Source organism: Bicyclus anynana, chromosome 24 (genome assembly GCF_947172395.1).
Source record: "Bicyclus anynana chromosome 24, ilBicAnyn1.1, whole genome shotgun sequence".
Classification (NCBI taxonomy): Eukaryota; Metazoa; Arthropoda; class Insecta; order Lepidoptera; family Nymphalidae; genus Bicyclus; species Bicyclus anynana.
The window spans coordinates 3,991,720-4,018,093 of record NC_069106.1 but is presented as its reverse complement, the minus strand read 5'-3'; the positions used below and the strand labels follow the sequence as shown (position 1 = coordinate 4,018,093).

Sequence of the window (26,374 nt, the reverse complement as noted above, 5' to 3'; positions counted from 1 at the left end):
ACATGTTATGTTTATAATAATAGACAATATTTCAAGATATGTAAAATCTTACTTATAAAATGTACGTGAAATGTAGAATTATTGTGTTAATTTGTTGCAGGAATCTAGTATTGTGGCTATAAAGGAACGACATCGACGCGTATTTATCTATGCTGCAATATTGGCAACTACAGCTGTCATCCAAGCTTCCGGTTCTAAAAAGTAGAATTTTATTGAAGCTATGTTGTATTTTCTGAATTAACACACCGCTTGGTACCGAAAAATGGATTGGCAATTAACATGTCGCGTTTGTCTGGAAACAGGGGACATGGTTTCCCTGTTTGATTGGGATGAAAACAATGAACAACTGGGCGACAAGTACACCTACTGCTGTGGAGTGGAGGTACGACAAAATTACCTTTGCAAAATGGTTGCGATGGCCACCCTATAATTTTTTCGACAATAATGTTGCTATATTGTTTTATTTATTGTGAATTAGTGATTTTTTGCTGACATCCCAGAGAAATTTCCTTACTGCGTACTGATATAAATCAATATTTTCCAATAATTCTCCAAAATTATAATTTATAGGTGTCCAAAAATGATTCGCTGCCGACGTTGATTTGTCTTAACTGCGTGGATCGCCTTACATACGCCTGCCAGTTCAAGAAGCAGTGTTTATCTTCTAACGACACCCTAAAAGAGTGTCTTGAGGAATTCTGGAGTACCTCCCAGGCTGTTTCAGGAACCAAAACTGAAGGTAAGTTCATGAAACTAAAGTGAACCTAAATTTAACACTTATCTGTTCACCTTTCAGACTACTGTCCATACAATAACAATGTAAAAAATGTGAATAATAATGTAAACATTAAACTTTAATAATAATTTAATTATTAAAGTGCTAAGATTAGAAAGAAAGAAATTCTTCATTTGCATATCATATGCATGTAGATAGCGCCTACCCAAAGTAAATTTTTTGAATGGAGCGAGATCCAATTATGGCTTCTCTCCTGTTTGCTCTTAGTAATATAATACCTTGGTATAGGTATTGTGAGTGCAAAGTAAGTATAGAACGCAAAGATCTCGGTCATACTCTAGAGTGACCAATTGAAAATCAGGTCCATCTACGGTTGACTAGGATTTTAAAAGTAATAGAATATCAATAATTTCTAAAATCATACTTCCGGATACTAGATGGCAAAGCAAAGGGCCCCGCGTCTCGTTCATTTCTTCACTTAAAATATAATATAAAAAACAGTTTGTTGGCTGGGATGTGTTTACCATAAAACACCCTAGATGGACGTTATGCACTTTTTGACATACATTGAATAACTCTCCAAAGTGTATATGCTTTAATTAGAGACAGACAAAAGCTCTTAATCCATGCAAAAGTAATTATATACAAGTAAAAAATGAATCTTCCTCTTGAAGAGGAAGACCAAAACAGAGATGGGCGGACGAAATAAGACAGTTCGCAGGAGGCAACTGGGCAAAATCTGCAAGGGATAGGGAGTTGTGGAAAAGTTTGGAGGAGGCCTTTGTCCTAGGGGACAAACAGATTGTATATACAAACTCTGAATAAAGGCTTTTATTATTATTATTATTATTTAAAAAATTAATATTTTGATGTGACAACATCTTATAATTCGATGGAGCCGGCTGCACACTTGAAAAAAGATCATCATGCGTTGTTCCCTCGCTGTAGGGTTGCCAACTTTTTTTTACAAGAAAAAAAGTATATTCTGGTTTATTAAGATATATTAAACAGTAATTTAGAAAAACAAACATTTTCTTTTAAAAAATGCAACCATTCCATCAGTATTTTCTTACAACTTTGTCACATTCAACTATCATCATTAAACCAACTTTACAGTCAACCGATTTTTACACTATCAAATAACTATTTTATTTGATATTGTTTTGATAGCTTATATTTAAAATTATCAGTGATGATAAAACATTAAAATTCCAGACCCAAATGAAACGGAAACAATCACCATCAAGCAGGAGAATGGGCTTCTACTGCAATACGAGTTACCTGTGGAGCACGATCCGCAGGCTAAATGGACACGGACAATTACTAAGACACCGTCCAGTACTGTGGTCACAAAATCTCCGGGGCAAAGGAAGAGAGGCCGACCGAGGAAGTATCCAAATGAACAGGGGAAAATTGGTAAGTATATGTACACTACAACGCTATACACCAACCGTGAATTAATGGTAATTTTTATGCTCAGACCATTGTATAGGACCTGCCTCACTAGACGTTACTTTTCTGTCAAAGTATATGAACAACGATCTAATGCAATTATATAAACTGTCTCTATAGAATCGATGTTTCATAGTTGTAATCATGTTTGTCGGTTAAAGAGCTCCTTAAAAATACCTTTTAAGTAGTTGAATAGTGTAAAAAATGGGTAAAGACTACTAGTTTAGTATGAAGTATATACCAAATCTAAGATTGTTTTCTTCAGAAAATGACAGACAATTTTGTTTGTGAATTTAGATATTGGTCCTTCTATGATTGGTCTGAGTTTATATGTAATTACCTTTACTAATACTATAAAGAGAAAAGATTTGATTGTTTGCCTTGATTAGGCTCAAAAACTACTGAACCAATGTGGAACATACTTACACTGTTTGGAAGCTACACTATCCCCGAGTGCTATAGGCTATATTTTATCTCCTTATTCTTATGGAAAAGGAAATTATGCTGCTGTTGAAAGGAGGATCTTCTATAGGAGATATGTTTCTAGGCTGCAAAACAAAGTATAAAATTTAAAAAAAAAGTGATGAAATAACCAATATTGTCGGTCTAGATGTGATTGGCTTGTACGTGCAAACTGAGTAAATTGCTAATTACGAGGTATCTAGACCGATGATATACTACATTGAATTGGAGATTGAAGGAGGACCTCACATATTTCTGTCCATTAGAATATGATTATGGTATTTAATTAATTATCTTCACTATTAGATGTATCGCCATACCAACGGAAGAAGCCCAAGCAAGAAATAAAAGAGCCTGAAGCATTGACAACCCTTTTGGCGTCTGGATCTTTGGAGCTGAAGCAAGAGCCAGAGGACACAGATGAATTATTTGCAGGTAACCACAGATTAATCAATAATATACAGATGGAGTGTACGGAACGCGACGGTGTTGTAGCCGCTGCAAATACATAATTCAAAAAGTAATACATTTCGAGTCAGTACGACACAAACCGTTGCATCAGTAATTTTTAATATTATCCAAGAAAAACGGCGTCTTATGTTATTAAATATGTTGAAAACTGTTTACAAAAACTAAAGAAATAAGATGGAGTAATTTTTTATTGGTAATTATTGATTATCATATTAATTTACGTAATTGTTGTTAGTGTTAAATTATGAAAAAAGTTTGTATATGCGTTTGTCAAGGAGACGCGTGACGTTTGTTTTTTTAATGGGTTACTTTGGCTTCAGTATGTTACTTGTAAAGATTCACTTTGGTTACTCTGTGCAAGTAACACTGATTATATTTTATCTCCGTATCGCTACGCGCATGACCAATTTTCCCATTCCCCTCCAATTAGTCGGGAAAGACTGTGTTAGGAGTGGGTACAACAGACATCACAAGGTTCTAGGTTTGAGTAATATGATATTGTGTGGAGAGAGAGAAATCATAGTCCTGTTTATGCTATATTTCTATTGCGTGCCACTGCCGAGGATTTGGAAAACAGAAAGACTTTTTAAAACATTTTACAAAATATCTTAATTATTAAGTTTTAGGGTTATGTAGCGGTCATTTAGTTATTTCAGTTAATAATAATAATAGACACTTGCTAATAAATATGTAATCGTTGTTGGTAATGTGATAGATACATATCTATCTGGGAGATCTTCATTGTAAAATTGTAAGTAGTGTCATGATTTTTGCGATGTCTCTCTAGTTTTGTTCTATGGACAGCATCCAGAGTAGCTTTTTCGTCTGCAAAAATGGCCACTCTCATTTGATTCGTTGACAGTTACGCGTATTTTTTATAGGCCTCTTTTGTAAACAGTGTTTAAACTGAATAGGGATGATGACAGTTTTTGAAATTGTTTATAAATTAAGAGTATGCTAATAGTAAAGCAATTTTGTAAAAGGAACAGGGTATCTGCGATCATTACTTTCGGAGCTACAGGGATTTAAAGGGTCAGATTTGCGGCGCTGCCGCGGATGCCTGAAAAACGCCCCATACAAAAAAGGTACGAACTTATGACGTCGTAGGCAATTAATGATCGTTAGATTTGTATGGGCGTTTAAACAAAATTACTACTATCTTTGTTATTTCTGCGTTTATGTTTATAGTTCATATATTAAAAAATGTCACATTTAATGTAAGGAAGCTAAAACTGTATGAATTTTCATCTAATTACGATAAAAGAATTTTAATAGATTTTGAAATTTTATAATCTTATTTATTTTGCAAATATCCAGTCAATCTTTGCTTTTAATGTATAAATTAGTTAATATTGACCTTATTTACCCGAATGTATCATAAAAATCAATATATTCAAACCTAGTCATCATCCCCATTATGGAAGTATTATAAGCTATATTATATTTTATGTTAAAGTTACTAAATGAGATAGCGGACTGTGAATCGAACCGTCGCGTTACGAAATCGACGAATGACTAACTTGAAAATGCATGGGCAACACGCGTTGGAAATAACGCTTAGTTGGCATGCCAGTTAGGGCTGCTACAGACTTGAATAAATATTAAATCACAAGGTTCTAGGTTTGAGTCCTGGGTAATATAAAGACTTGAGCTACCTGTATGGTTCTCCTTTTAGACTTGGACGGTGGGGCCGCGGATGATCCCGACTTCACTCCTGGTATGGAAGACCCAGAATCTGATGTGGAAGTGAAAAAACAGGTACGTTTGCAGTCCAAGTTATGGTATATGCATTTTATTATATTTTTAACTAGCGGACGCCCGCGACTTTGTCTGCTTGGAGAACAATGTAAACTTACAACCCCTATTTCACCACTTTAAGGGTTGAATTTTAAAAATTGTTAAACATATTTCATTTTATTATTTTTTTTTTGTCCCTGTTTGTTTGAATACTATATTGATTTTGAAAATCATTAAAATATATATAAATCAAGGTCAATGTTAACTAATTTAGACATAGAGATTATAAAAGATTATAAAATTTTAAAATTATTAAAAATCTTTTATCGTAATTAGATGAAAATTCATACAGTTTTAGCTTCCTTACATTAAATGTGACGTTTTTCAATAAATGAACTATAAGCATAAACATACAAATAACAAAGATATTAGTAATTTTGTTTGAACGCCCATACAAAACTAACGATCAATGATTGTATTGTATTGTATTGATGATTTTGTATGGAGCGTTTTTCAGGCAGCGCCGCAAATCTGACCCTTCAAATCCCTGTAACTCCGAAAGTAATGATCGCAGATACCCTGTTACTTTTACAAAATTACTTTACTTACTTTTAATTTATACTACAATTTAAAATTAAAAAACTGTCATCATCCCTATTGAGCTTATGGACTACATTTTACAAATTTTTGCTTTCACACATAAGGGGCCAAGTAGTATCATTGATACGGCTGATTCGGCGGGTGCTACGCCCCTGCCCCCTTAAGGACCCCAACACCTTGAAGTCCAACCCAATGTCCAACGGCACTTCAAACAATTGTGTTAATCTTTATATACATGATGATATTCTGCTTCTATTTCAGGCTCAACCTCCAAAAAAACGCGGCAGACCACGCAAATCTGTCCAAGAGGGACTGAAGCCTAAAGAGGAGAATGATGGAGAAGACATGCTCTTGAAGGAGACCATCATGGCCTTCTCCGAGCCCATACCCGATCACATCCTCAACCCTAAGGCCAAGAAACGGAAGCCTCAGCAGAAGAATAAGAAGAAATATGTTTACGAGAAGACGTGAGTTTTTCATTTTGATTATAATATGTGTATGCTTTTTTTTTTTATTCTTTACAAGTTACGTGAGAGTGACTACAATCTCACCTGATGGTAAGTGATGATGCAGTCTGAGATGGAAGCGGACTAACTTGTTAGGAGGAGGATGAAAATCCACACCCCTTTCGGTTTCTACACGGCATCGTACCGGAACGCTAAATCGCTTTGTGGTACGTCTTCGCCGGTAGGGTGGTAACTAGCCACGGCCGAAGCCTCCCACCAGTCAGACTTAGCTTAAAATGCTGAAACGATTATTTTATAGCTTTACTGCCTAGTGTAGACTATTGTCACATGCCATCAGGCGAGAGACCGTCGAGAGCCAATTTATCGTAGATGGAAAAAAGTTTTTATTGTTTTTTTTTTATTAAATAAAAATTAATCGATTTTGAACAACAAAATCCATTAATTATTTTCGTTCCAAAAAGAAACCCATGTTTCTTTGCGGGTGATATAATCAAAAATTTTTAAAAATTTTATTTCATTTAATCACATTTTTAAAGCTTCACTGGTTTAACTTACTTGCCGGGATCTGTATTTGTAATTTTTTTTCAATTGTTTACAGGCACGTGTGTGAAACTTGCGGCGCGTCGTTTACTTCGAACGCGTCGCTCCAAGCACATATACGGAGACATTTGGGCATCAAGCCGTTTGTATGCAGGTATGTTACACTATATATCATGTATACTAATCTTACTGATATTATAAACGCGAAAGTTTGTATGGATGTTTGTTTGAATGTTTTTTTTTATTCTTTACAAGTTAGCCCTGACTACAATCTTACCTGATGATAAGTGATGATACAGTCTAAAATGAAATCGGGGAGGATGAAAATCCACACCCCTTTCGCTTTCCACACGATGTACGTATGTTTGAATGTTTGTTACTCTTTAACGCCGCTACTATTGAAACGATTTGGCTGGAATTTGGAATGGAAATAGATTTTACTCTGGATTAACAGATATGCTACTTTTTATCCAGGATTTATCCGGGATAAAGTTCCAAGCTGTAAAACTCTAAAAAATTCTTGGAGCTCAAATTTTGGAAAATATGTAAAGGTTGTTGGAATTAAACATTTTTTTGTAACACCATCATCATTATCAAACTTGACTTTTTCATTAAGCAATGTTTGACAAAAGATTTACACAAACCCGCAATTTGATTAGAAATTATTCGATAACAAATTGAATTTGACAAATGTTTGACTTGTTTACTTAAAATGCTGACACGATTATTTTATAGCTTTACTGCCTAGTGTAGACTATTGTCACTTGCCATCAGGCGAGACCGTTGAGAGCCGTATCGTAGATTAAAAGTTTTTAATGATTTTTTTTATTAAATAAAAATTAATCGATTTTGAACAATAAAATCCATTAATTCTTTTCGTTCCAAAACGAAACATGGGTGCGGGTGATATAATGCCTTCAAAGATTTTTTTTTTAATTTTGTCTATGCATTTTGACAAATTTTTTCAAGTGATTGTTTTTTGTAAAGCCTTATTAACACCTGCGCCCATATTGTGGCTTTAGATCGAAATCGCAATGTATCACCCACACTCGTGTTTATTGTAAAAGGTTTTATCAATGTTATAAGTCAATAAAAATTAAAAAAAAGAAACAGACAAAAATTCTGAATCCGGTGTTCTATACGAAATTCTGGTCTTAGCCTCTCCTATCTCACCACATCATTGCTCACAATTAATCATGATTGTTGTCAAACATATTTCCATGAAAACCTCTGAACCAAAAAAATAATAATTTCCTTGACAATGTCAAAGTATACGTTTCTTGTTACATAAGCGGAATTATCCTTTTTTTACGATAATTGAGTATATGGTAATAATTTCAACTCCATATCTCCATGCGTTCCCGAGGAGACAGACAGACAGACAGACAGACGAGACAGAAATGAAAGAAAGAAAGTAATTTACAGATAATCCTAAACCATAAACAGCTTAGCATAAAATGTCGTGTATTAAAACAAAAAAAAATGGATTCCCTCTTCCTTTTGGGGTATAGAGTATGTCCGCAGCATAATTTACGACTACTCGTGCGGCCCTACAATATGGGTGGCGCTACAATGCACTTCTACAATATGGGTGTCCAATGAAAGAGCTTGCTAAGAATTATTCGAAAAATAAAGTGACATCAGTCTAAATCCAACATGGCGGACTAGTTATTACTATTAAAGATAAGGCAGTAAATTACTCCCCCACCCCCTCTCCACCAACGACTATTTCAGGCACGGTTGTCCGCAGCATATGCGACTACTCGTGCGTGCTAAACATGGAACTACAATATGGGTGCCCCTACAATGCACTTCTACAATATGGGTGTCCAATGAAAGAGCTTGCTAAGAATAATTCGAAAAATAAAGTGACATCAGTCTAAATCCAACATGGCGGACTAGTTATTGCTATAAAAGAATTGGGAGGAAGAGTACTTTACAGTACTCTCACGCACCGTCCACCAATGACTAAGCCAGGCACGGTTGTCCGCAGCATATGCGACTACTCATGCGTGCTAAACATGGAACTGCGTCGCCACATGATGCGTCACACCGGCGTGCGACCCTACAAGTGTCGCGTGTGCGACCGGCGCTTCGGCGACTTCGGCAGCCGGCAGAAGCACGAGAGGCGAGTGCATAACGTGCCGATGACGTCACTGGCACCTTTTTTACTGTCGCCCTTTCGATAAAGCCTCGGTTGACTTTGAAACGATAAAAAGTTTAATAAATCTCCTGCCGCCCATAACTATGAATACAAATTCAAATTCTTAATCTCACTCTGTATAAAACTAAGAAGATTTTTTGCATATAGGCTGTTTAGATGCCTAGAAACTCTAATCACGTTTTTATTTGTGAAAATAATCTCATAATTGTAATATTTTTATAAAACAAAATTGTATTTTTATCACATCACTGCAAACGCCAATCACGCTGTTATCTCTATGAATGACGTCACTTGCTAATGTGTTGTGTTTCGGCGGCAAATATTTTACGTAGATATTTTTTCATTTATATTAATTTTTTTACTGGTTATTATTGACGGGACAAAATAAAATATAGCTTATAATACTTCCATAATTAAGTTTAAACACTGTTTACAAAAGAGGCAAGTAGCCTATTGAGCCTAAAAAAATTTCATACATAAGTAAGTTGAACAACTAGTCATGACTACCGGATATACACCCTCAATTTTAATTTGTTTGTTGGTAAATAGTGCACATTCAGAATGGCTTTATTATACTCATATACTAATGAACTGAGAATACACCTGCCGCCCGCTCCACACTCGCCTCTGACGTCATACTCCTCACCCCTGTACCGCACGGGCGAAGACTCCCTTCTTGCTATTATTCCTTTTAAGTTTCTTTTAGTTTACCCTAAAATTAGGACGCCAATCCCCAATATTATAAGACCAATATTGGCGTCAATAATAATTGATTCCTACAAAATATACATACATATAGGTAGGTCTACAAAATTGGAATACAAAATGACTACATTAAATATTTTCCTTTTTACTTATAGTTTTTTTTTTATTTGTGTCTAAGTTATGGTTGTGATGTCTTTAAGAGGCGACAGTAAAAAAGTTACTAGTTCAGTCTTGCGGCAGAATATTTTACGATAAGCAAGGAGTTCTTAATGAACGAAAATTCACGAGTCATCGAGGTGTGCGATTTCGATCTATGCCAGCGTTTCTATCCCAAAGGTCTGTAGAGGTTATTGTCTTTGGTATACAGCTAACGTGGTTATTTCAGTTTTTTGTTGTTACCGTATAATCGTGTGTTTTGTGTATTCCATAATCGTGTGATAAATAAACGAGTCAGGCAACGTCCACAATACGTCATAGTTATCACGTCATACGCCACGGGATAATTAACAGATATGACGACGTCATTACCATCTTCGCGTCATGATTAACAAAGCAATATAAAGCTAACATTACGAGATGGCTTTTCAAAGACAAATTATAAATTTCGTTCAACGCTAAATAACAAACTTAATAGAGAATTTTAGAATTTAAATTATCGTTAGTGTTATATTAATTTATTATGAAAACGGCTAAAACTCACGTGATACAACGTCGAAGTATGCCCGACTAGCTTCGAACCCTTACGGGGCCCTTAATCATCATCTCGCAACGCGGCACGATCCAAACTGTAAAATAATTGTATAATATTTATACGAAATTCACTTACTACGGCCTATTTTTTGAAATTCACGTCAGCTGTTGTACTAGAGGACCTTTGCCTCGCATTTGTAAATAATTAAAAAAAAAAAACCATACGTACCAGCGTGTGCGGTTACTCGTGCGTCATGAAGGAGGCTCTTAAGCGTCACATGGTGAAGCATACAGGCGAGAAGCCGTACAAGTGTCGCATATGCGAGCGACGGTTCACCGACTACGGCACCAGGCAGAAACACGAGAGGTATTGTAATCTAATGACACGCTACAGAAACAACAGGTATTGTATGGCATTCTGCAGAAGACACAAGAGGTATTGTAATCTAATGACATGCTACAGAAACAACAGGTATTGTATGACATACTGCCAAAACACAAAAGGTATAGTAATCTAATGACACGCTACAGAAACAACAGGTATTGTATGCCATGCTCCAGAAGACACAAGAGGTATTGTAATCTAATGACATGCTACAGAAACAACAGGTATTGTATGGCATGCTGCAGAAGACACAAGAGGTATTGTAATCTAATGACATTCTACAGAAACAACAGGTATTGTATGCCATGCTCCAGAAAACACAAGAGGTATTGTAATCTAATGGCATGCTACAGAAACAACAGGTATTGTATGACATGCTGCAAAAATACTAAAGGTATAGTAATCTAATTGCATGCGACAGAAACAACAGGTAGTGTATGACATGCTGCAAAAACACAAAATGTATAGTAATCTAATGGCATGCTACAGAAACAACAGGTATTGTATGTCATGCTCCAGAAGACACAAGAGGTATTGTAATCTAATGACACGCTACAGAAACAACAGGTATTGTATGCCATGCTCCAGAAGACACAAGAGGTATTGTAATCTAATGGCATGCTACAGAAACAACAGGTATTGTATGTCATGCTCCAGAAGACACAAGAGGTATTGTAATCTAATGACACGCTACAGAAACAACAAGTATTGTATGCCATGCTCCAGAAGACACAAGAGGTATTGTAATCTAATGACATGCTACAGAAACAACAGGTATTGTATGGCATGCTGTAGAAGACACAAGAGGTATTGTAACCTAATGGTATGCTACAGAAACAACAGGTATTGTATGGCATGCTGTAGAAGACACAAGAGGTATTGTAACCTAATGGTATGCTACAGAAACAACAGGTATTGTATAGCATGCTGTAGAAGACACAAGAGGTATTGTAACCTAATGGTATGCTACAGAAACAACAGGTATTGTATGGCATGCTGTAGAAGACACAAGAGGTATTGTAACCTAATGGTATGCTACAGAAACAACAGGTATTGTATAGCATGCTGTAGAAGACACAAGAGGTATTGTAATCTGATGGCATGCTACAGAAACAACAGGTATTGTATGTCATGCTCCAGAAGACACAAGAGGTATTGTAATCTAATGACACGCTACAGAAACAACAAGTATTGTATGCCATGCTCCAGAAGACACAAGAGGTATTGTAATCTAATGACATGCTACAGAAACAACAGGTATTGTATGGCATGCTGTAGAAGACACAAGAGGTATTGTAACCTAATGGTATGCTACAGAAACAACAGGTATTGTATGGCATGCTGTAGAAGACACAAGAGGTATTGTAACCTAATGGTATGCTACAGAAACAACAGGTATTGTATAGCATGCTGTAGAAGACACAAGAGGTATTGTAATCTAATGGCACGCGACATAAACACCATGGATATTGTAATTTACTGGCACTTGGCAGAAACACGACAGGTAACAAACAGGTTTGTAAGATTTTGTCAATAATTCAGGTTGTTCAGGTCATACGGAACAACCATGTACAAGATATTTTTATATTACCTCTGCAAACAGTAAGTACTTTTTATTCCGGATCAAAGGTAAGTTATTATTAATCTAAATTAGGGTAAAAATAATAATAATAGGGTGTCAAGTATACTTCATACACACTTCACACTCCATTACATCCCTACATTCCATGTATTAACGAGTATATACCAACCTTTGTCCAATTAAGGGTGAAATTTGAAAAATCTTAAAACACTATACATTTTAATGATTTTAAACTTATTTCGTGGTTGTTCATTATATATATTATGTGGTCCCATGCAACTGGGTCGAAATATCGACATTAAAAATCTCGTCGTTTTATCGTGATATGTACCCGTTTAAATAATATTCATAATACATTATAATCATACAATTTATTTTATGTTCAACTAATAATACAAATATTTTCATAAATTATTTGTGAGTGACGGGCAGAGGCGTGCACTATAGATGTACAAAAGCACTGCCTACCCTGAGGACTCATTAAACCTTTTGTCTCTTATTTAAAATTATCAGGAGAGGAAATTTTCCATTACACCCATAGTGCATACCCTAGTTAAAAATTTAAAGTCCTTGTGCACGCCACTGGTTACGCGGGTTAAAATCGCGGTCCCTCCGCTAGTTTACTAGAGCATAGATAAATTATAAAGAATTAAAATAGGCCAAAAAACAGCGTCAGATATTCGACACGCGCCTCTGCGATAGTTGAGACGCGAGCGAGCGGATCTTAATCACGAGTGATCATATCCCAATTCATCACCCGCTGTTCAGTCGAGTCAGTTAAGACCCTTCTGATGGCAATTTGACATTAGCTCGAGAAGCTATTAGTACTTTCGCGGTTGAAACATCGATAGCGCGTGGTAAAGTACCAGTGGCGCCATCTAGTATCGTATATCCATACTAATATTGTAAATGTAAAAAAAAAGTTTTTGCCATATCTCTTAAATATGACCAATTTTCTAATAAGTAGGTAATTGTTAAGAGTGGGTACGACAATATACCGTAGGACGGGGATCGAACTACCACCTACTGTGATGACTCCAGCCCTTTACCGCTGAGCTATTGAGGCATATTGAGTATGTTAGAGTATCTGTATAAACACTAAACCGATTTTAAAGAATTGGCTCTTGGAGTATAGACCTTTTTTAGCAAAATATACATAGATAATTTAAAAATATAAGCAAACGAAATATAAAGATTAATATAGGTTGAAATATTGTAGGAAAATCTTTAATTTTTCTAGTTTTATTTTTTAAATAAAAAATGGTGCAGAAATCATGTGATAAAGAATATTTTTAACCCCTAATAAATTGAAAAGGGTTGAAAATTAGTCATTTTCATAAATCAGCTTTATCAAGTTTTTTTTAATGCTATATCGACGATCGATAAATAATATTAAAAAAATATTAAAAATACTAACAGACGCCTCGCGGTTACGGCTGTATAGTTCTCGATCCCGTGAGAATACGGGGATAAAATATAGCCTATCACACTCACAAATAACGTGGCTTTTCTAGTGGTAAACGAATTTTCAAAATTAGTTCGGTAGATCCACAATCTAACTAGGTTACCCACAAACTTTACCTCTTTATAATATTAGTAAAGCTTTATGTATTTTAAGAATAGGTACTAAAAATTGCACTCTCATTAAATAAAAGCTGATTATCAGTCTTTCATTTTTCAAATTATATCCACGGTCATTATAATCATTAACAACACATATTCGGCTCACTGGTGAGCCCGAGTCTCCTCTAATAATGAGGGTTTTAGGTCAATAGTCCGCCACGTTGGCCCAATGCGGACTGGCAGACTTCACACACGTAGCGAATTTAGAACATTCTCAGGTATGCAGGTTTCGTCACGATGATTTTTCTTCACCGTTTGAGACACGTGATAATTAATTTCTTAAAATGCACACAACTGAAAAGTTGGATGTGGACGCTCCGGACCGGATTCGAACCTACGCCCTCCGAATCTAAGGCAGTCCACTGGGCTATCACGGCTCTATTTTGGTGTGCATATCCATCATTAAACAGCCTCAATAGCTCAACGGTAAGAGCGGTCTGACTCATCACCGAGGAGTGGTGGTTCGATCCCCGCCCCGTTGGTCTGTCGTACCCACTCCTAACATTCATCTTTCCCGACTAATTGTAGCGCAATTTTAAAAAAAAAAAGATTTGGCAAATTATCTTTTATTAAGAAAAAAAAAATTATTATCCATTATAATAAAGTTTGTATGTGACAGGTTGCACATGGGCCTGCGGCCGTACCAGTGTGCTCTGTGCGGCAAGTCGTTCACTTACTCGTACGTGCTCGCCAACCACATGCTCACGCACACCGGCGAGAAGAAGTACTCGTGAGTATAGAGCACGTGCTCGCGTCACACCTTTATTTTCATGCTTTGGTCGTCGATCGTTGTAGGCCTTTTGTAGTCATATAGGCTCATTTAAATATACTACAGCCTTTCTTGATGAGTACTGTTTACCAACAAACAAATTACAAATGAGGGTATGAATCACTAGTCATTTCACAACTAATAATAATTATAATTAACTTGTTCTTAAATTAATGAAAATAAATTAGAATAATAAGCTTAGAACAATTAGATATGGCTAATATATTTTAAAAAACATTTTATAAACAAACCATACATAATTTAAAATAAATAAGTTATGAAATGACATGCGTTTTCTACCTTCATTTCTAATTTCTTTATAGGTAAACAGTATTCATCAAGAAAGGCTGGAGTATAGTTAAAACAACACGTAGAGCAACGGCAGAGGCAATAGGCTAGTTGACACTTTTTTTAAATGGTCTTAAATAATTCATAATCGTTCTACCAGACTATTTTTTTTTTCATATTTTTTTGAGACGTTTGTTTTGAGATTACATGATTACATGAAAATTTAAATTTTTAATAATATGTTTTTGACAATGCAAGCCAAAACGCATGTCGGCCATGACAGTGTATATTTCAACTGTTTTATGACGTCACTATAATAAATCCCACACAAATGGAGCGATTGAAAAAAATATTAGTTAATAATTAGTTCAACGTTTAGTACATCAAGTGTGTTGGTGACATCACAAAATGGACGACAGCGTTTTTGACATTTGGAAATTTTGAAAAAATAGGTGATATTTAAATTAATTTTTATAAGAAATCCATAAATTTAATTAATTGATATCGATATATTTCGGACCCTTGTTCCATCTCGACGACCGACGGTTCCCGAACGGCCCTCTAAGCCGAGGTCCGAGTCTCAGAGGAGACGCTCTTATGCCTTGATCACACGTGCCGAGCAAACGGGCGAGGCAGTGCCCTCGGCCGAGTACTCGGTACGTATAAACATATCGACGAGTGCTCGGCCGAGCACTCGACCGAACGAAGCGCCGAGACAGTGGCTCGGCTCCCGTTCTATATACTAGGCCGAGTGTCCACCCTCCCGCTTCCCCGCACTGTCTCGCTCGCTCACTCGCCAGGTCTGAACATGCATTGTCTCGCCACTCGGCCGACGGCCACATGATTATCGTCACGTCGCCGTATGCGCCTTTTCTTATGATAATGAATTTCGGATTTTATTGAGTATTGGACTATATTTAAAGGCCTTAAGGTACCTATAATTTTCTTTACCAATAATTCTAAAACTGTCAATGCAAAACTGGCCAGTTTTTAAGTGAAATTTTCTACATGATTGTGCGTCCTTTTATTATGCGAGGTCAATGATTGCGGACGAACGTTCCACAGATGCGCGCCGTGCAACAAGAAGTTCACGAAGGCGCACCACCTCAAGTACCACAACAAGGTGCACCACAAGGACGTGTACATCCAGCAGCAGATCGAGCAGGAGGCGAAGAAGATCCGCCAGCAGCTCAACGTGTCCAGCCTGACGGGCGTCGTCACCGGCCAGATCGTGGACGGCCAGCTGCGGCTCATACAGGCCACTTCCGAAGGTGAATCAATCAATCAATCAATCAATCAATTTTATTTCGCCAGAATATGGTACATTTACATAGGTCTTATATTATATTTTAACACATCATGCCATAGTTGGCGTGCAAAAGTTAACAGATCTTACAAATTAATTTACAAATTACAAATTTAGAAATAATAAAAATAAAACAAAGTTCGAATTAATTAATGTTAATATAAATGTCACTTTTATGGTTAATGTCCCTATTTAAATTTTTGACTCATGTAATCATTGACGCTATAGTACAACTTTTTCATTAATAAATCAAATAATGTCTTCCTAAATTTATTTACAGCTATTTTTTTTATGTATTCAGGCAAGTGATTGAATAAAGTTACCGCCATGCAGTATACATTTTTGCTGGTTACAATAGAGGACTAGCTGACGCCGCGCGGTTACACCCGCTTGGTTCGTAATCGTTCGTCGTCGTTATCAACCCATATTCGGCTCACTGCTGAGCTCGAGTCTCCTCTCAGAATGAGAGGGGTTAGGCCAATAGTCCACCACGCTGGCCCAATGCAGACTTTACACACCTAGAGAATGGGGATGATGACTAGGTTTGAATATATTGATTTTTATGATACATTCGGGTAAATAAGGTCAATGTTAACTAATTTATATATAAAAAGCAAAGATTGATTGGATATTTGCATAATAAATAAGATTATAAAATTTCAAAATCTATTAAATTTTTTTATGGTTATTAGATGAAAATTCATACAGTTTTTGAATTAATTAGCTTCCTTACATTGAATGTGACATTTTTCAATAAATGAACTATAAACATAAACGCACAAATAACAAAGATATTAGTAATTTTGTTTGAACGCGCATACAAATCTAACGATCATTACATTGCCTATGATGTCATTAGTTCGAGCCATTTTGTATGGGGCGTTTTTCAGGGATCCGCGGCAGCGCCGCAAATCTGACCCTATAAATCCCTGTAGCTCCGAAAGTAATGATCGCAGATACCCTGTTACTTTTACAAAATTGCTTTGCTATTAATATACTCTAATTAATTTATATACAATTTAAAAAAACTGTCATCATCCCTATTAAGAAAATTCTCTGGTATGCAGGTTTCCTCACGATGTTTTTCCTTCACCGTTTGAGACACGTGATATTTAATTTCTTAAAATGCACACAACTGAAAAGTTGGAGGTGCATGTTCCGGACCGGATACGAAACCACACCCTCCGGAATCGGCAGAGGTCCACTGAGCTATCACGATTATATAATCCCCTCCAACAAAAAAATTAAAACATCTTTAATGTACAAAATTGGACCTGCTACAGTTTTATTATAAGTATAGATAGATGATTGAAGTGATGATTGCTCATAACATTGAACGTCTCGTCAGTATTGTTGTGACTCAATGATTGAACTCCAGATTGAGCTAGCTTAAAATTTCTGCACAATATTTACGCATTGTTAGGTGTAGGTAGGGTTGCCATCTTTATTTATGAAAATTCAATTCAATTTTTGATTTTATGGCTTGCTGCTGTACCAACTGGGTACAATTTACTTCGCCAATGTCGCGTGGTAAGGAAGACACACTTTTAGAGGTTGATCGGTGTAAGCTGGTAATCAAGAATTGATTATTATTCAGCTTAATTTTGACACTGTAAATAGCGGATTTTTTTTTTTTTTGTTAGTGTGGTTGTTAGTCACATTCTGAAAGGACACAAAATTAATATTGTTAGCACATACACATAATATTTACAGCTTAATGTTATTACATTGAATATATTTACATATAAATTTACAATAGGGACTAAACACAGACATTAACAAACACTCAACATTTAAAGGACGTGGGAATTTAGGAGGAAGAACATCATATAGGGGGTTATTTATGAAAATAAATATTTGGTTATTAAATGTCATCATGAAGTTTTGTGGTCAGTATGCAAAAGGTTTTCTATTTTGTCACGACTGGCATCGTTTATAATGTATACTAAGACTATGACGTCACAAAATGGCGGACAGTAAAAGAAAGAAAGAAAAAACGTTTTTTTTTTAATTGTGCCATACATCGCAATGCCGAAGCACCGATGCAGCGTCTGATGCCTCAAATAACTGACTGAGCAAGGCAAGAGCAAAACTGAAGTAGCAGAAATATCACCACTCTGTCATGTTTGGCACAACCTTGAAAAAGGTACCAGCTCAGCATTTTGCTGCATGGATCTGGATCAATTGCTGGAGTTTACAGCATTGATTTTCAGTCGATACCCTCATCCAGGTGACACCACGGATATACACGGCCTCGCAGTGACATAAAACAAATTTTTAAAAATTTAAAAAAAAAAAGAAAAAAATTGAAGTTTTTAAAGTGAAATTTTACTATTATTAAAATTGGTATATTTTGGACCCTTTTTCCAAGTACTATACGAAATTAATACTGTGTTTATTGAATTCGATATTAATCAACTACCCTATGACAATTAACTGAAATAAAGTACAATAATAATCTATACTAATATTATAAAGAGGTAAAGTTTGTAAGTTTGTAAGTTTGTCACATTTTTTAAATGGGGTAATCTTCGGAACTACTGGTCCGATTTTAAAAATTCTTTCACCAGTAGAATGCTACATTATCGGGGAGTGCTATAGGCTATATTTTATATTGGTATCATATATATTAGCCGAGTTATCACAGTTTTTGTCATACAAGTCGGACTGAAAATCCTCTTAAACAGACTTATTCGCATGCGCTGCCTTAACTATTGTGTAAAATTGAAATTAATGTATAGAGACTTTATGTATCCTTAAAAGTTCTACAAAAAAGTCCGCGACACCATATATCTATCTTCTATATATTAGCAGATATAGTAGTTTTTGTGTTTTAAAAATTAATAATTTTATATACTTAGGTTTACGTCATTATTTATACAACTAAACTTTAATCCTTATTAAAATAAATTATTTAATAATCACAAGGATATTATGGAGATAAGATTTGCCCTTTACAGTATGTTAATTACTTAAATAGTTTCGGAGATAATACAAAATTTCTAAAAGACGCAGAAATTCCGCTATATGACGCCCGGCGCTTTCATTTACGTAGTTCCCGTTCCCGTGTGAATATGGGAATCAAACATAGCCTATGACACTCGCAAATAACGTAGCTTTGTATTGGTAAAACAATTTTCCAAATCGGTCCAGTAGATCCAGAGATTACCTCCTACTACCACACGAACTTTACCTCTTTATATTATTAGCATAGAAGTCTCTATTTCTCTTGGTCATACCACCACTCTCGAAGGACTGGACCGATTTTGCTAAGGGTAGGAGTAAGATAGAGAAGTTACAGGGTAGGGTAGGGTACGGGTAGGGAAGTGTAGGGGTAGTGTAGGGGTAGGGTAGGTTTAGGGCCGGGTTTAGGGTATAGGTAGGGTAGGGTAGAGGTAGGGTAGTGGTAGGGTAGAGGTACGGGTAGGATAATGAAGTGGTAGGGTAGGGGTAGGATATAGGGGTACGGGTGGGATAGGGGTAGGAAAGGGAAAGGGGAACGGGGAGGGTAGGGGTAGGATTGGGGTAGGGTGTAGGTAAGGTAGGGGTAGAGTAGGAGTAGGTTTGGGGTAGGGGTAGGGTAGGGGTAGTAGTAAAGTTGACATCGAAATTTACGCGGACGAAGTCGCGGGCGTCCGCTAGTTTACAATAAAGTATGTGTGACAACCCTAACTGTAAGGCTATTGCACAATGATTTGTCATAGCCTATTGGGTTATTGCGCAATTAACACAGTACTCTGTTCGGAGCGATTGTGATCAGCTGTACAATATGGTGGACGAAAACAATATGGTGGACAAAAATTCAGCGAAAAACAAGGAAAGAAAGTTTTTAATTGACTGCATTAAACTGTATCGGGATTCGCCAGTTTTGTGGCAAGTAAAAAGCAAGGTGTATCACAATAGGAAAAAGAAAAACATGGCGTATGATATACTCCTTACCAAGTATAAGGAGATGTATCCACAAGCGACGAAAGAGGATTTAAAAAGGCGAATTAATAGTCTCAGAACGAATTATCGTAAGGAACTAAAGAAATATGTGGATTCCATGAAATCTGAATCGATATACGTACCGACTTTGTGGTATTACGATCACATGGATTTTCTATACGATCAGGAATTGCCTTTGGAATCGGTGACATTTTTAAATGGTGAAAAAAGTGATACTGGGGATGAGTATAATAAAGAAGGAGGTTATGTAAGTAGTATACTAATTAAATATCTGCCCCAGGGTTTCGCCCGCATTTTTTTTCGTTTCCGTGAGTACGGGGGTTAAAATAAATAGGTTATATTTTCACTCAGAAATAGGCTTTCTAGTGGTAAAAGAATTTTCAAAATCTCTTTAGTAGATCCGGAGATTACCCCAAACTTTACCTCTGTTGTTTAATATTAGTATAGATTTGGAAGCAGCTTTGTTTCTTTGCCATTTCCGACGAAATAACTAACCAACTAATTGTTATTTTGTATTTTTTTTACTACTTCTTCAAAACAACAATAAAAACCGACTTCAAAAATTAGAAGAGTTCCCTTCAATTTTATTTAAATTTTACAAGGATGACCATATCCTGACCTGATAATCATGTGGATAACCTGATGATACAGACAAAAAATAATTTTTCAACTTGGTCCTGTCTTCGAGAAATCGAGAAATATATATTATAAAAATAATGGTTTCTTCTCGAATTTAGTCCCTTTTTTTTAAAAGTCTGTATTTTTTTATGTAAGTAGAAAAGAGGACGATAAACTTTTAATTACTAGTCATCTTCATGTTTTTTTTATTTACTGTGATCAATCCAACTTTTTATCTCAACATTTAGTTGTATGCCATGTAAAAATATTGACCATTGTTTTAACTGGGGTTTATGACCTTTTATATTTAGACCGCCTCTAAGTAGCGTCCTACTAGATGAACCTTTTGTCAATCACTTTCCATTCTCGACCAATTGTCAATTGAAAAAGAAGTACACAGTTCTTGATTATTTTCTTTGCTTCTAGGAAATACGACCACCACACTCAACACTCAGTAGTGTGAGTTATATATCTTCTAAACATGCTAAAAAGACCAAGGAAACGCACATTAAAGAAGTAGATAATGAACGTTTAAGCGAAGCAAAAGATGAATACCAAAATCAATATCATTGGGCTATGGCTTGCGCTGCAGATATACGAAATATGGAGAAACAACAGCAACTATATGCGAAAAGAGCAATTGCTGAAATCCTGATGGAAGGTCAATTGGGATTACTGCACCGGGATTCTGTGAAAATAAATGAATGTTCCAACTCAGCACAGAATAGTGTATTGCCACGGTATACTAACACCAAGGATTCGCCATTATTATGTGGTTCTATGAAAATAAATGAATGTTCCAACTCAGCACAGAATGGTGTATTGCCACGGTATACTAACACCAAGGATTCGCCATTACTATGTGGTTCTATGAAAATAAATGAATGTTCCAACTCAGCACAGAATAGTGTATTGTATACTAACACCAAGGATTCGTCATTATTATGTGGTTCTATGAAAATAAATGAATGTTCCAACTCAGCACAGAATGGTGTATTGCTACGGTATACTAACACCAAGGATTCGTCATTATTATGTGGTTCTATGAAAATAAATGAATGTTCCAACTCAGCACAGAATAGTGTATTGTATACTAACACCAAGGATTCGCCATTACTATGTGGTTCTATGAACAAAAATGAATGTTCCAACTCAGCAAAGAATGGTGTATTACCACGGTATACTAACACCAAGGATTCGCCATTACTATGTGGTTCTATGAACAAAAATGAATGTTCCAACTCAGCACAGAATGGTGTATTGCCACGGTATACTAACACCAAGGATTCGCCATTACTATGTGGTTCTATGAACAAAAATGAATGTTCCAACTCAGCACAGAATGGTGTATGGTATACTAACAGCAAGGATTCGCCATTATTATGTGGTTCTATGAACAAAAATGAATGTTCCAACTCACCACATGGTGTATTGCCTTGTTGTACTAACTCCTTGGATTCGCCATCATTATGTGTAAAACCTAAGTTATTGTTGCAAAATTCTTCGTTATTGTCTTCATCTTCATATGTGAAATGCGATACATTATAATCATCACAATCAGTGCAAGTAATTGCCAAGTAATCCTATCCTACTAAAATATTATAAACGCGAATGTTTGTGTAGATGTTTGGATGTTTGTTACTCTTTAACGCCGCTACTACTGAAGCGATTTGGCTGTAATTTGGAAAGGAAATAGATTTTACTTTGGATTAACCTATAGGCCACTTTTTATCCCGAAAAAATCCATGGTTTCCCGAGATTTGCGAAAACTGATAATTTTGATGATATGAATGTTTGTTACCCTTTCACGCCTTGACTACTGAACCGAATTAGTTGAAATTTGGTATTGAGATATACTATAACATGGATTAACACAAAGGCTACTTTTTATCCCGGAAAAATCCATGGTTCCCGAGGGATTTGCGAAAAACTAAATTCCACGCGGACGAAGTCGCAGGCGTCCGCTGGTTATCTATACAAATAAAATTGAAGCACCTCTTTGTAATTTTAAATTAACAGCTTTTCATTAAATTCTGGACACAGGCGGCTCAGGATCGTGATGTTTGGCTGGTGGGAGGCTTCGGCCGTGGCTAGTTACCACCCTATCGACGAAGACGTACCGCCAAGCGATTTAGCGTTCCGGTACGATGTCGTGTAGAAACCGAAAGAGGTGTGGATTTTCATCCTCCTCTTAACAAGTTAGCCGGCTTCCAACTTAGATTACATCGTCACTTACCATCAGGTGAGATTGCAGTCAAGGGCTAATTTGTAAATAACAAAAAAAAAGTTCCTACAAAAGGCCTATGTTCTGCAGTGGATGTCCATAGGGTGATATGATGATGATGATGATGATTGGACATTTAATTTTCAGTATCTATGAATAAGAGCTGTCAAAAAATGTTTTTTTTTTAATTTAATTTTTGGTTGCAGACGGCGACCAAGAGGCGCAGATGCAAGTCGTCGAAGAGTTAGAAGAGGAGGAAGATACTGAGGAGAAAGAGACAGATCGAGCGGTGGCCAACATGCAAGGGGTGAGCTAATCGTCCATACTAATTAATCATTGATAGCCCGCCATCCTGCAATGGAGCAGGGTGGTGGTTTTTAGTATTTTAATTAATTTTTGAGGTGTACATAACTTACCAACTGTTTAAATTGACTAGCTAATTGGATGACTTAGGCAATACATTAAACATCATCCATCGATCTCCTAGTAAAAAGTGGATGCACAATCAGCGACCAAAAAACGTCCCCACTCAATGAGTGCCAAACCCAACTTCTTGGCACTCAATTCTAGTAGTCGCATTTGTAAATTCGACCTTAAACTCAATTCTTAAGGTTGAATTTGCTCTGAATTTTATTGAATAATGAACTATATGGCCTTTAGGATGAATTTTCTTTACCAATAATTCTAAAACTGTCAAAGCAAACTTGTTTTTACATGAAATTTTCTACATAATTGTGCGTCCTTTTAATATAAGAGGTCAATGCCGTCATCCTGTAAAAATGACTGGGCTGTTAGATAATAATTGAAGCAGAAACAGTGAACTTTCAACAACCTGGCGTGTTGAAAGTCATCCCTCTGAGAATGACTGATTGGTCCAGAGTATTCCAGAGTCAGCCATGTCATTCAATTTTTTTTTAACAATATCCAAAGAGAAGAAGAAGAAGAAATACTTTATTGCACACAAAAATACAATTATAAATTGAAACATTAAAAACATAAATTAAACTTAGCATGCAAAGGCGGCCTTATTACTATAAGTAATCTCTACCAGGCAACCCCTGACGAGAGAACTTGCGAAGAAAGAGCGGGAAGGTGCAATACATTATATGTAATTATATATATAAATAATTAAAAAAAAAAAAATATATATATATATATATATATATATATATATATATAAATATAATATAAAGAGTTAAGGTAACCATAAGTTCCATTTAAGCATTCACTTGTAATGAATACATTCGTGCGAATGTTAACATCACAGAAAAATACGACAACATTTTTAGCGAAAAGTTCAAAGTGTTTATTAAACGCAAGCTTTTAGGAAAGTCTTATTATAGTGTTAATGAACAATTCAAGGACCAATATTAAGCTAGATACCGTATATAAATCAGTGTGTGTTAAACATAGATTTGTGTACATTGAAATATTTTGGTTTTTGGATAACTAAACAAATCCAAAATATTGAAATTAGTAATTGGTGTGTTTTAATATTTCCAGGTGGTCCTAGACGATGATTATTCCATCATGGTGGACAGCAAATAGCGAATTTTACATTAAACATAGATATTAGATATAGTTGCAATGGAAATAGTTGTAAAATAACTTTACGTAAGCTGTAAACATCGTATTATTTATATTAGGAGTGTATAACATATAAAGATTAGCTGTATTGCTTATTCACGAATATCGTTACGCTTAGCCCTACAAAGCGCATTGGAGCGTGTTGGGTTTAAACACCATATCCCCTCTTCTACAAGGGGGAAGGCTTGGCCTTATTTAAATGGCGTCTGGACAAAGGGGCGCAGCTATCCTTATCAATGGAGCCCCGGGGCTACAAGGGACTACTACTACTACTACATGTTAAAGCAAAAAATTGTAAAATGTAATCCACAATCTCACTTAATCTGGTGCTCCCCAAAAAAAAAACCTTAAAAAAAAGTTTAGTTTTACTTCAGAAATGACAAAATTTACTTTGTGTTAAAAGTTCAGAATAAAATATTTAAACCGACCTGAGATATAAAAAAAAATTTCCAATGGCGTCGGAGTTGTCCCAGTCTCATCTCATTCGTACCAATGCAATGAAAGAGATAGCGGTATTTCTGGTTGCGCCGCCATTGGTTAAAGTTTGTCTATTTCTCTTCACGATATTATCTCGTTGCTTGCATGTTAGTGCCACTGGATTATTCATAAAGGGCCATCGATCTCCTATTAAAAAGTGGATTGAGTGCCAAACACAACTTCTTGGCACTCAATTCAGGTAGTCGCATTTGCAAACTCAACCTTAAACTCAGTCCTTAATGTTGAATTTGCTCTAAATTTGGGATTTTAGGTATAATTTTCTTTACCAATAATTCTAAAACTGTCAAAGCAAAATTTGCCAGTTTTTAAGTGAAATTTTCTACATGATTGTGCATCCTTTTATTATGCGAGGTCAATGTAAAGGGCACATTAACTCTCACTAATATTTAAATTCATGAGTAAAAAAGAGTTATTATTTATTGTGCTACGTATATCGCGTAGAATTTGTCTATATCATTTTATGAAATATCTTTTTTATCCCTAAATTTTAGTATTTCCGGATCGATTCTAATTTAAAAATACATTAACTTAGGTATTTTTTAAATACACGTTTAAAACTATGCAATCGTTTTAATTGTTACGTCAAGCCACTGATGACTTGTTAAAAATCTTAATATGTTAATTATTATTTCTACTTCACACCGAATTGACTGAAAATCACATCTTGCGTAAATTCACTAGCAAATTGTATGTCAGGTAAAAATATTATGTTAGGGAACATTTGGATAATAATTACTGGCATTGTTACTAGTAAGCAAAACCCGGGTTGAATTACAGATATCCAGAAGTAAACAAAATCATTTTAATAGGCCTACGTCAATAGTGATCATCGATATCGTAAAAAAATATGGCTGTTATCATATATTCATATTTATAAAATAACTGCCTCCCTGGTCCGACTTTAGATCATTAAAAACATATCTACGTAAATGTTATTTCTAAAACTACGAAGGCACGCAGTGTAAAGTTGGAGCGTGTCAAATCGGCGTTTGGCACTATTTCGAGTTGATCCAACCAACTTACATGGACGGCTTGCGGTGTCTAGCTAAATATGAATCCGTGATTTTGTAGTAGCAATAATTTTATATTAATATTGTACAATGTACGATCATATATTTTTTTATTAGTTTTGTTGTAATCGACATTATAATATTAAGTTATTGTGTAACGTTAAGTAAGTTTGTTATGGTGTAGAAATAAAAGTTATTATGGAATCAAGTGATCGTTTTATTTGAATACTATCTGACCCTACATACTGTCAAAGTTCATTTATTTCAATTAGGCTTGGTAAGAGAGCCTTGTTAGCCCAGTGGATATGACCTCTGCCTCCGATTCCGGAGGGTGTGGGTTCGAATCCGGTCCGTGGTATGCACCTCCAACCTTTCAGTTGTGTGCATTTTATGAACTTAAATATCACGTGTCTCAAACGGTGAAGGAAAAACGTCGTGAGGAAACCTGCATACTAGAGAGTTTTCTTAATTATTTGCGTGTGTGAAGTCTGCCAATCTGCATTGGGCCAGCG

At 35.8% G+C, this 26,374-nt stretch overlaps 1 protein-coding gene across 4 annotated transcripts; it reads left to right on the top strand.

The window, feature by feature from the left end:
• Positions 1-162: 162 nt before the first annotated feature.
• On the top strand, positions 163-26,070 carry LOC112056410 (zinc finger and SCAN domain-containing protein 2-like). Of its 4 annotated transcripts, none has more exons than XM_052889155.1 (12): positions 168-382; positions 571-739; positions 1,952-2,152; positions 2,957-3,085; positions 4,797-4,879; positions 5,720-5,925; positions 6,524-6,619; positions 10,257-10,391; positions 14,234-14,344; positions 15,737-15,942; positions 22,974-23,074; positions 24,271-26,070. In XM_052889155.1, the coding sequence occupies exons 1-12, from the start codon at positions 263-265 to the stop codon at positions 24,313-24,315; spliced, it is 1,602 nt and encodes a 533-aa protein (XP_052745115.1). In that variant the 5' UTR covers positions 168-262; the 3' UTR covers positions 24,316-26,070. The 4 variants fall into 4 exon arrangements, 3 of the variants coding, with proteins under 3 accessions (XP_052745116.1, XP_052745115.1, XP_052745114.1); XM_052889154.1 differs by lacking the exon at positions 10,257-10,391 and adding an exon at positions 8,459-8,593 and having other exon boundaries at positions 169-382; XM_052889156.1 differs by lacking the exons at positions 14,234-14,344; positions 15,737-15,942; positions 22,974-23,074; positions 24,271-26,070 and adding an exon at positions 10,598-10,817 and having other exon boundaries at positions 163-382.
• Positions 26,071-26,374: the final 304 nt, after the last annotated feature.